Source organism: Pyricularia pennisetigena, chromosome 3, assembly GCF_004337985.1.
Source record: "Pyricularia pennisetigena strain Br36 chromosome 3, whole genome shotgun sequence".
NCBI classification, from domain to species: Eukaryota; Fungi; Ascomycota; class Sordariomycetes; order Magnaporthales; family Pyriculariaceae; genus Pyricularia; species Pyricularia pennisetigena.
Genome location: NC_043742.1, coordinates 5,054,640 through 5,066,862, shown reverse-complemented (window position 1 = coordinate 5,066,862; position 12,223 = coordinate 5,054,640). Strand labels below are relative to the sequence as shown.

At 49.8% G+C, this 12,223-nt stretch overlaps 5 protein-coding genes across 5 annotated transcripts in view; 2 read left to right on the top strand and 3 right to left on the bottom strand.

Moving 5' to 3' along the window:
- PpBr36_03147 (uncharacterized protein) overlaps window positions 1-147 on the bottom strand; it is a gene marked incomplete at both ends in the record, with an annotated part of 1,174 nt that extends 1,027 nt beyond the window's left edge. The window contains one exon of the mRNA XM_029890323.1: window positions 9-147. Within this exon, the coding sequence (XP_029753607.1) occupies window positions 9-147 (139 nt within the window). The remainder of the gene's footprint in view (window positions 1-8) is intronic.
- Window positions 148-798: 651 nt separating this feature from the next.
- On the bottom strand, window positions 799-1,910 carry PpBr36_03146 (uncharacterized protein; the record flags this gene model as incomplete). The annotated part of the gene is made up of 2 exons (XM_029890322.1): window positions 799-1,245; window positions 1,341-1,910. Coding segments are annotated over 2 exons (1,017 nt in total), but the record flags the coding sequence as incomplete, so codon positions are not given.
- A 1,655-nt stretch (window positions 1,911-3,565) lies between these two features.
- PpBr36_03145 (uncharacterized protein) lies at window positions 3,566-4,174 on the bottom strand (the record flags this gene model as incomplete). The annotated part of the gene is made up of 3 exons (XM_029890321.1): window positions 3,566-3,741; window positions 3,829-3,896; window positions 4,020-4,174. Coding segments are annotated over 3 exons (399 nt in total), but the record flags the coding sequence as incomplete, so codon positions are not given.
- Window positions 4,175-7,214: 3,040 nt separating this feature from the next.
- PpBr36_03144 (uncharacterized protein) lies at window positions 7,215-8,996 on the top strand (the record flags this gene model as incomplete). The annotated part of the gene is given in 6 exon segments (XM_029890320.1): window positions 7,215-7,305; window positions 7,357-7,459; window positions 8,188-8,344; window positions 8,378-8,428; window positions 8,445-8,540; window positions 8,907-8,996. The coding sequence occupies 6 exon segments, from the start codon at window positions 7,215-7,217 to the stop codon at window positions 8,994-8,996; spliced, it is 588 nt and encodes a 195-aa protein (XP_029753608.1).
- Window positions 8,997-9,989: 993 nt separating this feature from the next.
- On the top strand, window positions 9,990-11,885 carry PpBr36_03143 (uncharacterized protein; the record flags this gene model as incomplete). The annotated part of the gene is made up of 5 exons (XM_029890319.1): window positions 9,990-10,032; window positions 10,126-10,158; window positions 10,408-10,780; window positions 11,271-11,673; window positions 11,748-11,885. 5 exons carry the CDS (start codon window positions 9,990-9,992, stop codon window positions 11,883-11,885), a joined length of 990 nt encoding a protein of 329 aa, XP_029753611.1.
- Between the last annotated feature and the right edge of the window lie 338 nt (window positions 11,886-12,223).

The window sequence follows — 12,223 nt, the reverse complement described above, 5'->3', positions numbered from 1 at the left end:
GGGCTTACTGGGTCGTTGTGCGGGGCCTGCCGCCGTAATGAACTGTGGTTCCACAATCCTGCGGCCGGAAGTTCTAAAGGTGGGTGGCCTCCAGGCTTCAGGGAGTATAGTAATTACATGATACAATACCAAGAATACATAGCGCATGTGAAGCAAGCTGACGTAGTATACTCTATATATAGTAATAAGCAATAATAGAGGTAGCCGTTGTCATGATTGGCGTTACAATGGTGGTAACAGTGTGATAAAGTGGTAGCAGTGCACTCCTACAACGGTTGACACTGTGCTTGATGGAAATGGATATTTGGGAACAAAGCTGACTTGGTAGCCAATCTAGCTATCCTAGTAGCAAGGTACTATGTGAGATGGTGACAAGAGGGTTTTATCTAGGTGCCTACTTGTCTAGGTAGAAAACACATTCTACTCTAGTCTAGTCTAGTCTAGTCTAGTCTAGTCTGTCAAAGTTTCAAATGCGTTCACTAGGAAGAAGTGCCAAAGGGACAGAGGGACGAAATGCCTGCAGGCAACCAATCAGTAGGGAGCAGGCAAAACAAGCAGGAAAGCTTCACATTTGGTATGATATCATTTTGTTTCCCTGAGACACTTGGCTTTTAAATGTACATTGTTATACACTCTATAGACGTATAGGTGATGCATGCAACCAGAGATATTTCGACGTCCATACGGGATCCCAACAGGCCATCACTTTCAAGTAAAGGCGGAAGCTTGTCGCAGCCTCTCGGATGGTAACAGCATGCCAATCTCCATCTGCATATATCCCACAGTTCCTGTTGCCTACTACCTCCTCCTGGGCGATGTCAGCTTTGCCACGTTGGCACGGGCCGTGGTGCCCATCTTGTGGAGCAGCATCCTCTTCTCCCAAAGCGACGACCTGCCTTCGATGATGGCCACGATCTCCTCGGCAATCCTGTGCGAGAGCTGCGTCCTACCGCTGCCCTTGGAGGGCTTCTTGTTGACGCTCTCCAGGATCCACTGGAACGCTATGCGCCGCCGCGCCCGCACCGGCAGCGGCGTGGGGATGGGCAGGGCGACACCTCCACCGGCCAGGCCGGCAAAGTTGCGGATCTTGACCAGCGGCGCCACCGAATCGATCGCCAGCGTAAAGTACGTCACGGGATCCAGGGGCAGGTGAGAAAGGGGTGGCGCGCCGGGCATGAGACGGTGCGTCGAGGTCCTGCGGGGCGCGGGAAACGTCCGGAGGAAGTTGAGAATCATGCTCATATCCTAAATTGAAAGAAGAGTTACCGGTCGTGTTAGCAGATCATTCCCATAGACATCTCAGCATTTTTAGCAGAAGGACGGGGGTTTAGTCAACGGACCCTTTGAGCCTTGCCCTTCTTTCCGTCCCTCATGAGCAGGTTTGTGCATTGGTCCAGCACGGGATTGTAGCGGTGCTTCAAGTGCATTCCGTCGGGAATTGGAAGCTCCGGAACGCCATATTTATGGCCTACAGCCTGCGGGTCAAAGGCATTGACACCATACGAGATCATCTCGAGCTGCCGAAGTGCCTCATCGTTGTCCATATCCGGGCCAAGTTCAGCCGGTCTCACGTCAAGCGGCCGGCTTGCGTCGAGACTTGACAGAGGAATCACTATATCATCATCCTCATTATTGCTAGACTCGGGAGTCGCCGGTGAAGTATCACTGGAAGAGGAAGGGGGGGGCGGCGTGACGTTGTCGGCGTAGCCCCTGATGAAGGAGAGGGCTCGTGGCGGCTGCCATGAGGCCGGTGCTGGCCTCTTTGGGCGCAGAACCAAAGTCCTGCAAGAGGCTAGGAAGTTTAACCTTGGCGGCATGTCTGATCGTTGCGGGTGGGCGTGGGTATTGCTCGCGGAGCAATATGCTGACAGACGATCGGGGCCGCGATGTTCGGAGACGTGCCTCTTGCACTGGAGTCGCGCGAAATTTGTCGACTCCTCGTCAGTTAGTCCAATTCGTCAATCCAATCCGGCTTAGCCCAAAGCAGCACGGGCCGCGACCTCACGTGCGGCTTGCCTGGCCGGAGTTTGTTGGAATGTGGGTCCAAGATGAATATGGGTCCATAAAGTGTGGATTACCGGACATGCCACACTGATCACATCCCATCCCATCATCGGTGAAGAATTTAAACGTTGAACTTGTTTGTACCTGCTGTCTAATGTCTACCCATTGATATTAGACGAAATGTTTGATGGGTAAAAAGGGCCGAGGCTCTGAGCTAAAAGCTGCAAGATTCGTCCTCACTGTCGCCCTCATCCGAGTACAGCTAGGACAATCAGCCCATTTTCACCTCCGAAACTATGTTCTGCTGTGATCAGACGCGCATATCACGACAACCAAAAAAGGGAGCAAATCAAAAGAGATGTTGAACCAATGCTCGAAATTGACTTATATCTTCGACGCTTTGTTCTCCCGTACAGGTCCCTTCTTCTTCGTCAGTATCACTAAATTTACGGCAGCCAGGCGGACTTGGTCGATCTTGTCTGTTTGTGGGGGATCAAGGCGGCTGGCGGCTTCTCGGGCGCTTGGTTGGAGCAACTTTTTCTAAGCTGGAGCTAGAACTGACTGTCTACTACCGGTTGCTAAGCTAACCCTGCACGGATGACTTGTTTGTATCATCTTCAAAGACTCTGCTGTGAGTCTTGACTGGAAACAAGCTCGCTTGGCAGGGCAACATCAACGGTACCTGGAATGTCCGACAGGCTCGGTCATGATCCAAGAGCCGGACCCGGCACATCTACTGTAGAGCTGGTAAAGACACTTACTTGGCCAGAACCCCATTACAGAGATTCCAAGTCGCCCTGCCCTGTGTTCATCTTTTTTTTTTTTTTTTTTTTTGTTGAAATTTTGAAGAGCGAATGACACGATTGCGTGAGATGAGGTAAATAGTCAATATTAACTCCAACTCCAAGGCGATTATGTTTGTGGCTCATGAAATGAGACAAAAGACTAGGAAATGAACGACAAAGAAACTAATGAAAGAAACCAAAGAAAACCGAATCGCTTCGTTGCGCACCCAGCCAAAAGCCCGCAAAATCTTTGCCATGTCCTATTCGTACGATCTGTTCCTTTTTGGTCGCCGCGTAGCGAGATGCCCCTGTTTGCCCATGATCTTTTTTTTTTCTTTCTTTTTTTCTTTTTTTCTGGGTGACATTGTATTTTTTACTCTGTTTTCCCCCCAGACCCAACGCCATATCACACAAGAGGGTATTTTACAGTAAGGAAATGAGTTTGACGCCTGGAAATGTCGGGATTCGCATGCTTGTACTGTTTAAACGAAGAAAAGCTAACATTGTTTGCTTGTTTGTTTGGCGTTTGCTCCCGATTTGGTTTCCTTGGATATCCTGGAAAGGTTTCGGGCAAAGATTCGTGAAAAGGTAGACGGAGAAGAGCTAGAGGAAATAAAATGAGAAACTCAAAGGCTTTTGATGCCGGTCAAAAGATTATTCGAATCTGTGGCGTCTGTCCATCGGCTGACGTTTTTTATCTTTTCAGGCTCGAATCCTTGGAGTGGGTGTTTGTTCCCTTTGCTGCGGGCCCTCAAAAGATTGAATCGTCTCATAGATCACCAAGAGGCCGTATTGGAGGTCGAAGGGGAGCTCGACGGAGTTGTGAGCCAGTTCCAGGCCACCTCGGCAGCGTCTTCGCGAGCGTTGTGAAGATTCTTGCCGTCATACCAAAAGCGTGCCGCATGAGTTTGATTGTAGATGGTCACCTGGCTCGACCACGCCGTACGACCACCTATTGGTAGAGAGTCAGTCAATGTCTTTCATCTTTCATTATATTCGTCAAGGACGAACGATAGCTTGGGGGTTATCGTCTCATTACCTCTCCTATCAGAGACCAGCTGGTATTTTGGGGCGCTGATCTGAAATTCCCTGCAAGCGTCTTTGATGCTATGATATTAGCATCACGAACTCGGTCTGTGCCTTACTAGTGGTAGACAAAAAAAAAATGCAGGGAGCGGCATTATGCCGTGAAACCTGGCCACGAAAATGCGGGGAGAAGGACGAACTCACCCTCGAGCCTTGCCTGCCATGTTGTACTGGTCTTCTTTGATGAGGACGAAGGCATCTTTGTGACCCTGTCTTCCTCGCTTTTCATAGTAGGTAGCAGGAACGAGCAAATCGACACTGACGGTTCGACTTTTCTGGCCTGTGCTGGTCACAAGTCCCGCTGTTGCGTAGGACCAGGAGTGAGGTCGAAAGGGATAATCAAGAACAATGGTGAAGAGGTAGGGACCAGAGGATGAGAAATCAAAGGAGTTAAATAAAGTGTATATATGCAAGGCAGGAGTGCAAAAGCGTGTGCGGGCTTATTGGTGCAGCAACCTGGGCGTGGGTGTGTGTGGAAGGGAAGAAGCGCCAGTGCCAAAATCTCTCTAGTGCCAACGGCGCGTGCGTGGGAACTAGATACGAACAAGATGTGCAAGACAGGTAATGATTAATGGTACTTGGACCCTGAGAATCCCCAAGAGGTGGTCAAAGAGCCAGGCGCAAAATGAATTTCCAGAATAACAACGATGTAAGTCTGTGGACGACTAAGTTGGAGTCTAAAAAAATAAGGGATGATGGGGAAGAGTGGATGGCAGCCGGCGCACTTATATAGGCTGCAATCTCAAGAAACTTGTGAACAAGTAGATACCACCGAGGGAAAAAAAATCAAGTAAAATAAAATAACACTTTGTGGACGGGGAAAAGATGGAGTCGCCCAAGGTCCAAATCGTCGGGCGGGAAGTCTTCGAACTGATACCCGAAGATGTGGCAGCAAGAGATTGACCGACGGGTGGAAGAAGCCTGTTGGACCAGAAAAATCAACGGGAGTGAGGTTTTTTTTCGCTTCCTTGTTCACCACTGGCTATGATCGAGGAACGTCTGGTTCGTTTTTGGTTTCCCAAGGCTTGCGTGCGTGCTCAGGAGGGACGGAGACGGCAGCGACGGCGTTGAACAATTGGCGAGATCAAACGGGAAAATGCATCCAGCACACACGGTTAAGGCAAGGAAAGGCAAACAAGGAAATATTTCTGCCATCAAGTTGCTCTGGGGAAATGGTCTGAAGAAACAAAGAATAATAAAAAAAAATCTTCCTATTTTTTCTTTTCTTTGTGGAAACAAAAAGAGAAAAAAAAGAAGATCACGAAGAAGCATCCTACCTCTTGTCAGTCTCCAGTAATGTCTCTCTTGGTCTTGCTCCTTTGATTTCTTTCCCTTCTGGCGTTAAGATAGGGCGTCTATGTCGTTGCTTTTTCCCGTCTCAGAAATATGGTGAGATATACCCACACCCTCTTTTAGGCCGGTACCGCTGAAAAGGAAAAGCTCCGGTCAACCACTCGCTCGAGCCTCCGAAAGACCCATGATCATCAGTCCTCCCCTCCCCGAATGATTGGGGAAAGTATTGCAAATGTCTTGGGGCCATTTTGGTGCCATATGAATGTAAGGGCTGGTTCGCACCTCATCCGAACGAACTAAAGGTCTACTTTCAGGGCGGAACAAATAACGCAAACCTCTGACCGGTCAATAACCGTGGACGTACGCACACACCCCCCTGCTCAAAGCGGAGGTGCGGGAACGATTCTGAGCCCCGGAAAATAGCGCCCCCTAGGCGTGCCGGGAGGTAGGCCAGGACCAAGAGATGCGACGTACAGATAGAGATGTACGGATGTACGTTTATGTCGGATCAAATAGGTAAATAACTTTAGCTGCCGTCCGCCCTGGCTCACTTGCACTGCATGCAGTGGCGCACATGTTTAGTTGCCGACAGGGGTACAAGGATACTTACTTACGCAGTGTATTACAGATATGCTGAGGTGGACTGCCCTTGTCCTTTTTTTTTTTTTTGTCTATTTTATTTTATCCCATCCTTTCTATAGACGCACTATTGCAGTTGGAAACCAAACCAAGAAAAGGGTGCCTTGCATTCGCAAACTCGGACGAACAATCGCAAATGTGGATACATGCAACTTACCTCCGTGCGTGATGGTAAAAAAAGCTCACCTCAGCGTCGACCTCGCAAACCCCTGCAAGAGAGTGCTTTGGGACCATTTTATGTGTGCAAGCCTTTTACTTCTTGAAGGGTGCACGCGTGCATTAAGCTTGCACACCAGATTCTCGATGAGGCCCAGCCCGAAAGAGCGGACAGCGACTGCCCACGTCAGATTTCCAGTTAGGATGAATGCCCAACTGAACCAGATAGTATGATGGTGTGGTGTGGTGATTTCATTTCGTGGGGCTTGGAGCCATTCGGGACCTGGCAGGGGTTAGTTGATCTTGACGCCTCAGCTAGCCAAGTATTTCCGTCGAAAGGAAGAACAATACAAACCCAGGGAGAAGCGGTTTACTTGGTGCCAACGGTAGGCATACGTGTTTCATAGACCTGGTAGAGAGGCCTGGAAGGGAGTCGCCAAGGCTGCTTTGTCCTTCCTGTGTAGGCACCTACAGAGTCGGGTCAGCACAATTGAAAATTGACTAGGCACATTGGCAAGCGGGGAGTAGGAGCCGGTTAGGGTTCGTCATGAATCCATCCCGAACCCGGAAAGTGTCCCAGCGTTCCAAATTGGCGGTTGCTTTTCAACTTGTTAGGGTTAGTTGAACAATTAGCCCGCCGGAGGGGGACGATTTGCCCCTAGCTTGTTGGCTTTCGCGCTTTCGATGAGGCTGATACGCCACTGCCGACAATGAACCTGGGTTCTGGGCCTATGAGATGGCTGGATAGCAAACACTCACTATCTCCAGTTGCCTTCGTTGTGCCATGTCAAAAGCTGTCGAGGATGTCGAGGGTGGCCACTGAAAGTGACGTGATGCCATGACATAGACGATTCTAGATTGCAATCCATCAACACCACCTTCTCATAGGAGCTTGATAGTAACTGCTGATATGCAGAAGTTCGGACCCGAGTATCATTAAAAACAGCTGGACATGATCGTGACAGGGTGCTTATCTGTGGCCAAGTAATCTTGGACTCCAAATAGTTTTCAATCAGGAGAGGGCAGTGATTCACACCCATCCTGTTCACTCCTACATCTTGAATCAATATTTCCCATCTTGTAGGATTGAGCAATTCCCCTGATAGCCGCACAACTGATCCGCAATTGCAGATCGACGAGGGAGTTCAAGGCATGTGGCCTATCGGTTCTTGGCCAGCAGCTAAATAGCGCGTGGTCATGAGATGTCGTCAAGGTCCACCAAATCCCATGCTGTAATGCCAGTATGCCCTCATGTTTAAACATGCTGAACCCAGCCTGGGCTATGTCGCCTCGGCTCGCTTTGCTCGCTACCGAGATGGATCAATCTCAGCCAAATCGGTGGGTGGGTGGCTGCCATGTCTAGGCGCAGGGCTGATCGCCTGACATGGTATAGATGCGAGTGGCACAGCCACTGGCGAGGATAGCTATGTTGCGGCTGCTTGTCGTGAGAATAAAATGACCAAACCTTCACGGGGGTACAAAGAGATCACCGTTATGTGGCATCCCTGCAATACTACTTGCAGCGAGTGTACGAAGTAGTAGCTGGCCGGATCGCTAAACTAGCCAGCCTGAGCTATGTGTGGCGCTCATACAATCAGTTGTTTGTTACGAGGCGTGACCTGCGACGCCCTTGGTATTGATCATGTGGCCAGCTTCTAGAACTAGAACAGAATCATGTGCTTGGTCCAATCAGGGTGGCGTCGCAAACAGAGGGGAAGGGGAAAAAAAAGCAAATAAATCAAACAATACCCAATGTAGTAAGAATGACATGCCTAAGTATCATTGAGGCCTGGTTGCATGGCTGATACACGCCTCGCTACCGCCAGGAAGGTAGAAATGGCACAACGGGCGGAACGGTGCATGGCTGGGAATGACAAAAGCCATCCGATACAGGAAACGCAGGGTGTTGTTGGACAAAATCGTTGGACAAAATAATATAGCCCCGGGGGTTGAGTGAGTAGTAAAATATCGCAAACTTGACCAAAGTATCCGCAATAACTGCAGGCAACACAGTAAAGCTGGTAGTACCTGTATCTTTGACAGCATTGAAAAGTGCCCGACGTTGTGCTTGGTGAATGCGTGTCTCGTCGAGTTGCTCCGTATTCCTATAGCTAATATTGTATGCAAGTGTTTGCATCATCGTGTCAACCCCGACACGTTAAGTTAACTCGACCACGTTTTGGTATCCAACGTAAGGCAAAGTAGATACGGCAAGGTTTAACAGACAAAACCAGCAATGCACGTCAGTTCGGATGGAAGAGCCAAAAAGCAGCATCGACTCCCATATCATGCGATCGATGAGTGAAATGAGTGGTATTGGAAACTCATCACCTGCGTTATTCCAGCCCAAGCGGGAATACCAAGGCACGAACAAACCGTTGGTAGGTGCTCAGGTACGATACCATCTCAGATAGGTAAGCAAGATGGATGATCTACCTCAGGTCCGGGATAGATTCCTTGGACAGGTCAGCAAGCAGTTAGGTATGCATATCCTTCCCTGTATTGGACATTGAGAGCGTCACGATTCGCTCTCGGCTAGTTCTGCCGCAAGCCGGACTGGGCGGTTACCAGACTCCGGTAAGCAATGGATCAGTCGCCTGATCATTGGATGTGAATTGAGCTTGCGAGTCTGTACCAGTTGTCTCAGGGCTGACGAGACACAGCGGACACAAGCTTATGTTTCCATGGCACGTATCACTGCATTCCTCAGTCATCGGCAGGTAAAATGTATGCCAGCCGAGTGGTAGAATAGAAATAAGTCAGTCAGAGTAGATGAGGGAAAAGGACGAAAAAAAAAAAAAAAAAAACTCAACGCACGCTCGAGGCGGTTGAGGAAGAAATAGCACAGTCCAGGAACCAGTATTCACCTGACAAGTGGTGCGATCGATAATCAGATGTGCAGGTGAATGCCGGCAAGCATGCCCAAATATCGAAGCGAGGCAGCCGAGATGGAGGTATGCGTTGGATGTACACGAACAGGCAAGACATCCGAATGGTCCAAATGGTGATGATTTGTACAACAGCTACCAATGAGTATTTTGTTCGGTACAAGTCCAGGGCCAGTTCCAGGTCCAGGTCGTCCTGCGTCATGCGAAAGCAAGTGCATCTGGAAGCGAGCTGGGAATTAGGAGGCAGGCACAACCTTGCTTTTATTGTACTTGCCCTGCCAGAAACGTCGGGCAGCCCGCAGCGCGGAGCCCGGGCCGCTTCCAACTGACTGGATGAATGGGTTTTTTTTTTTTTTTTTTTTTTTTTTTTTTTGTGTGGACAGAGTACCAAAAGATATGGAGTTCAAAATTTTAATACGGAACCAGGCCAGCAAGGCTCCATCCATGTCAAGCCTCAAAAATCTCCATTGCACTACTGAGGGTTGATTGCGGATTTGGAGTGGTTCTCTTGAACTAAGTAAGCATAAGCAGCACATGCAAGACCCTCAAGGCTCTCTTTGTACGCTAACCTGTGCCGTTACAAGCCTTTCAGCAGCAATTGGGCCCAGTGGAGGGTACCTACCTAGTCCAGTCTAGGCTAGTAGGTATTACTTACTGTAGAACTCTCCTCTATCTGCCATGACTTGGGGTACATTCCCCTGACCCCAGACGCTGTTTCCCCGCGACCCCACTTCTGCCCGGACACTGGACCGTGAACCTCGGCTTGTAAGACTGGGTCCCGTCGGCAACCGTACCAAATCCTGAGGGTGCGTGTGGCTCAGCTGCTCGGCGGAAACAAAGGTCAACAACGGACACGGACAAAGAAACAACAGCGTTACTCCACGCAACCCGGCACGAACGTTACTCAAGAGCAAGATATATCACGGCTGCGGGTCTGAACTATTTGCACCACTTGGCAATACCAACACAGGCGACTGATTGTTTGTTCCAGGTCTCACGACCTAAGGTGATACTCTGTCAGCTGTACTCTAAAAGACACATACATCAAACCATCCATACACACTGCCTGTCTGCAAAGCACTTTGATTCACTCCGAGGCTGCAAATTTCAAAGTCTTCAGTCCAACCATAGAGCCAAGATGCCATTCAACACCGAACTTACGAGGAAACTTGGGATCAAGAGTGAGCAATGACACGGCAAAACCAAAGTCTTATGCACTCTCTTCACCGGTCCACTTTGGCTGACAACCTCTTGATGATCGACAAAAACAACAGTCCCCGTCGTGCAGGGCGGAATGATGCACGTTGGTATGTATATCTTGACACCCACCCTCTTGTACACGCCCCCTTGCCTAGATCCTGCCAGTTAGGCCGTGGATCAAGATGGATGCCCGAAGCCGGCTGGCTAGCCTGAGGCTATCATTGTGGCACAGAGGGGATGACGACAGGCAGATGAGAGTGGAAGAGAAAAGAAGAAAAAAGAAAAAAAAGAAAAAGGAAAAGCACAAATTGCCCGAGAGAAAACTTGATCTAACACCGGGTACTGTGATCGCCTAGGTTACGCCTCACTTGCATCCGCCGTTTCTAATGCCGGTGGTCTGGGCATCATTACGGCCCTCATCTTCCCGACGCCAGAGGGCTTGCGGGAGGAAATCCGCAAGTGCAGGACTATGACCGACAAGCCCTTCGGCGTCAACCTGACCCTCTTGCCGTCCATGGTCCCGCCAGACTACCCTGCCTACGTCCGCGTTGTGGTCGAGGAGGGCATCAAAATTGTCGAGACGGCTGGTAACAGCCCTGGTCCCGTTATTGCCGCCCTCAAGAAGGCTGGCATTATTGTGCTTCACAAGTGCACCTCCATCAGACATGCCGAGAGTGCCGTCAAGATGGGTGTTGATTTCTTGTCCATCGATGGCTTTGAGTGTGCTGGGTAAGTTGGTTCTTCCTTCGTTCCATTGTTGTCTCTGTTGCTCTGCTTTTCTTTCTGCTTGCACCTGTCATTCCTCAAAGCAGCGCATGACCTCGATATGACGCGGTGTAGGCCATTACAGCCCACCAGTTCGTTCGTTTCCATGTTTGTCCCGTCTGCTACTCAATCTCGAGATGTGCACGGCATACTGGATGTCCCGAATCGTCTTGCCAACATTGGTTTGATACTACGGCTCAACCCACCCGCACCCTTCTCCACCCTGTGCATTCTCACACGAGTACAAGTACACAAAAGAAAATACGCTTGCATCCTGTTCTTTATTCGCCTGTAGTCCTGTGCGAGTATCCAATGTTGCTACCCGGCCCAATCGGCTTCATCCTGCTCCCTAGACTCTCTCGTATTGCCCTGTGCTCCTCCCGTGTCCCCCTAGCAGATCCGGACCCGTCCGCTAACGGAAAGCCCGTGTTTGGGGGGGTGGGCCGTTTGACAGGCACGTCGGCGAGTCGGACATTACAAACTTCATCCTGCTCAGCCGTGCCCGCCAAAAGCTCAAGGTTCCGTTTATTGCCTCGGGCGGCTTTGCCGACGGCCAAGGCCTCGCGGCCGCGCTGTGCCTGGGCGCTAGCGGCATCAACATGGGCACCCGCTTCATGTGCACCGTCGAAGCCCCCATCCACCACCACATCAAGGAGACCATCGTTGGTGCCAGCGAGCACGACACCGCCTTGGTTCTGCGCAGCTTCCGCAACACCACCCGTCTTTATCGCAACAAGGTCACCGAGGAAGCCATCAAAGCCGAGAAAACCGCCAATGGTGACTTCTCCCAGCTCGCGCCTCTGGTGAGCGGCCAGCGTGGTAAGCAAGTATTCATCAACGGCGACCCAGAATATGGAGTAAGTTCTCGTCACCCGAATATTTTGAACAAAACATCTTGCTGCATGCATGGCATGTCTGACAATCCCTCTAGGTTTGGACTGCCGGCCAAGTCATTGGCTTGATCCACGATATCCCGACTTGCGATGTGCTCCTGAAGAGGATCGAGAAAGAGGCAATGGACACCCTCAAGGAGAAGTTGAGTATGGCAAACTTAGACAGCAAGCTGTAGATGTGTTGTCATCATAGAAATTGCATGCATGATTTCCCCGGAATGTTTTTTGTAGATGGATGGAGATTGTAAAGTTGCACTTTTTTTCTTTTCTGTTGATTGAACCTTGTGTCATTTCAAGACGTTTGGGTTATAACTTAGCATGGAGATAGATGATCGGTGCTGGAGAGCGGTCATTTCATCATGTACATCAAGAATCTTCATCTGCATTAAAGAGATCATCAACAGACAATACAGAGACATTGCACATATATCAGCTTGAGCAGCCAATTTAGATGCGACTGATCATACAATTGTGTTATGGTACAATAAAATCAGATACAGAAAGACCGTCATCT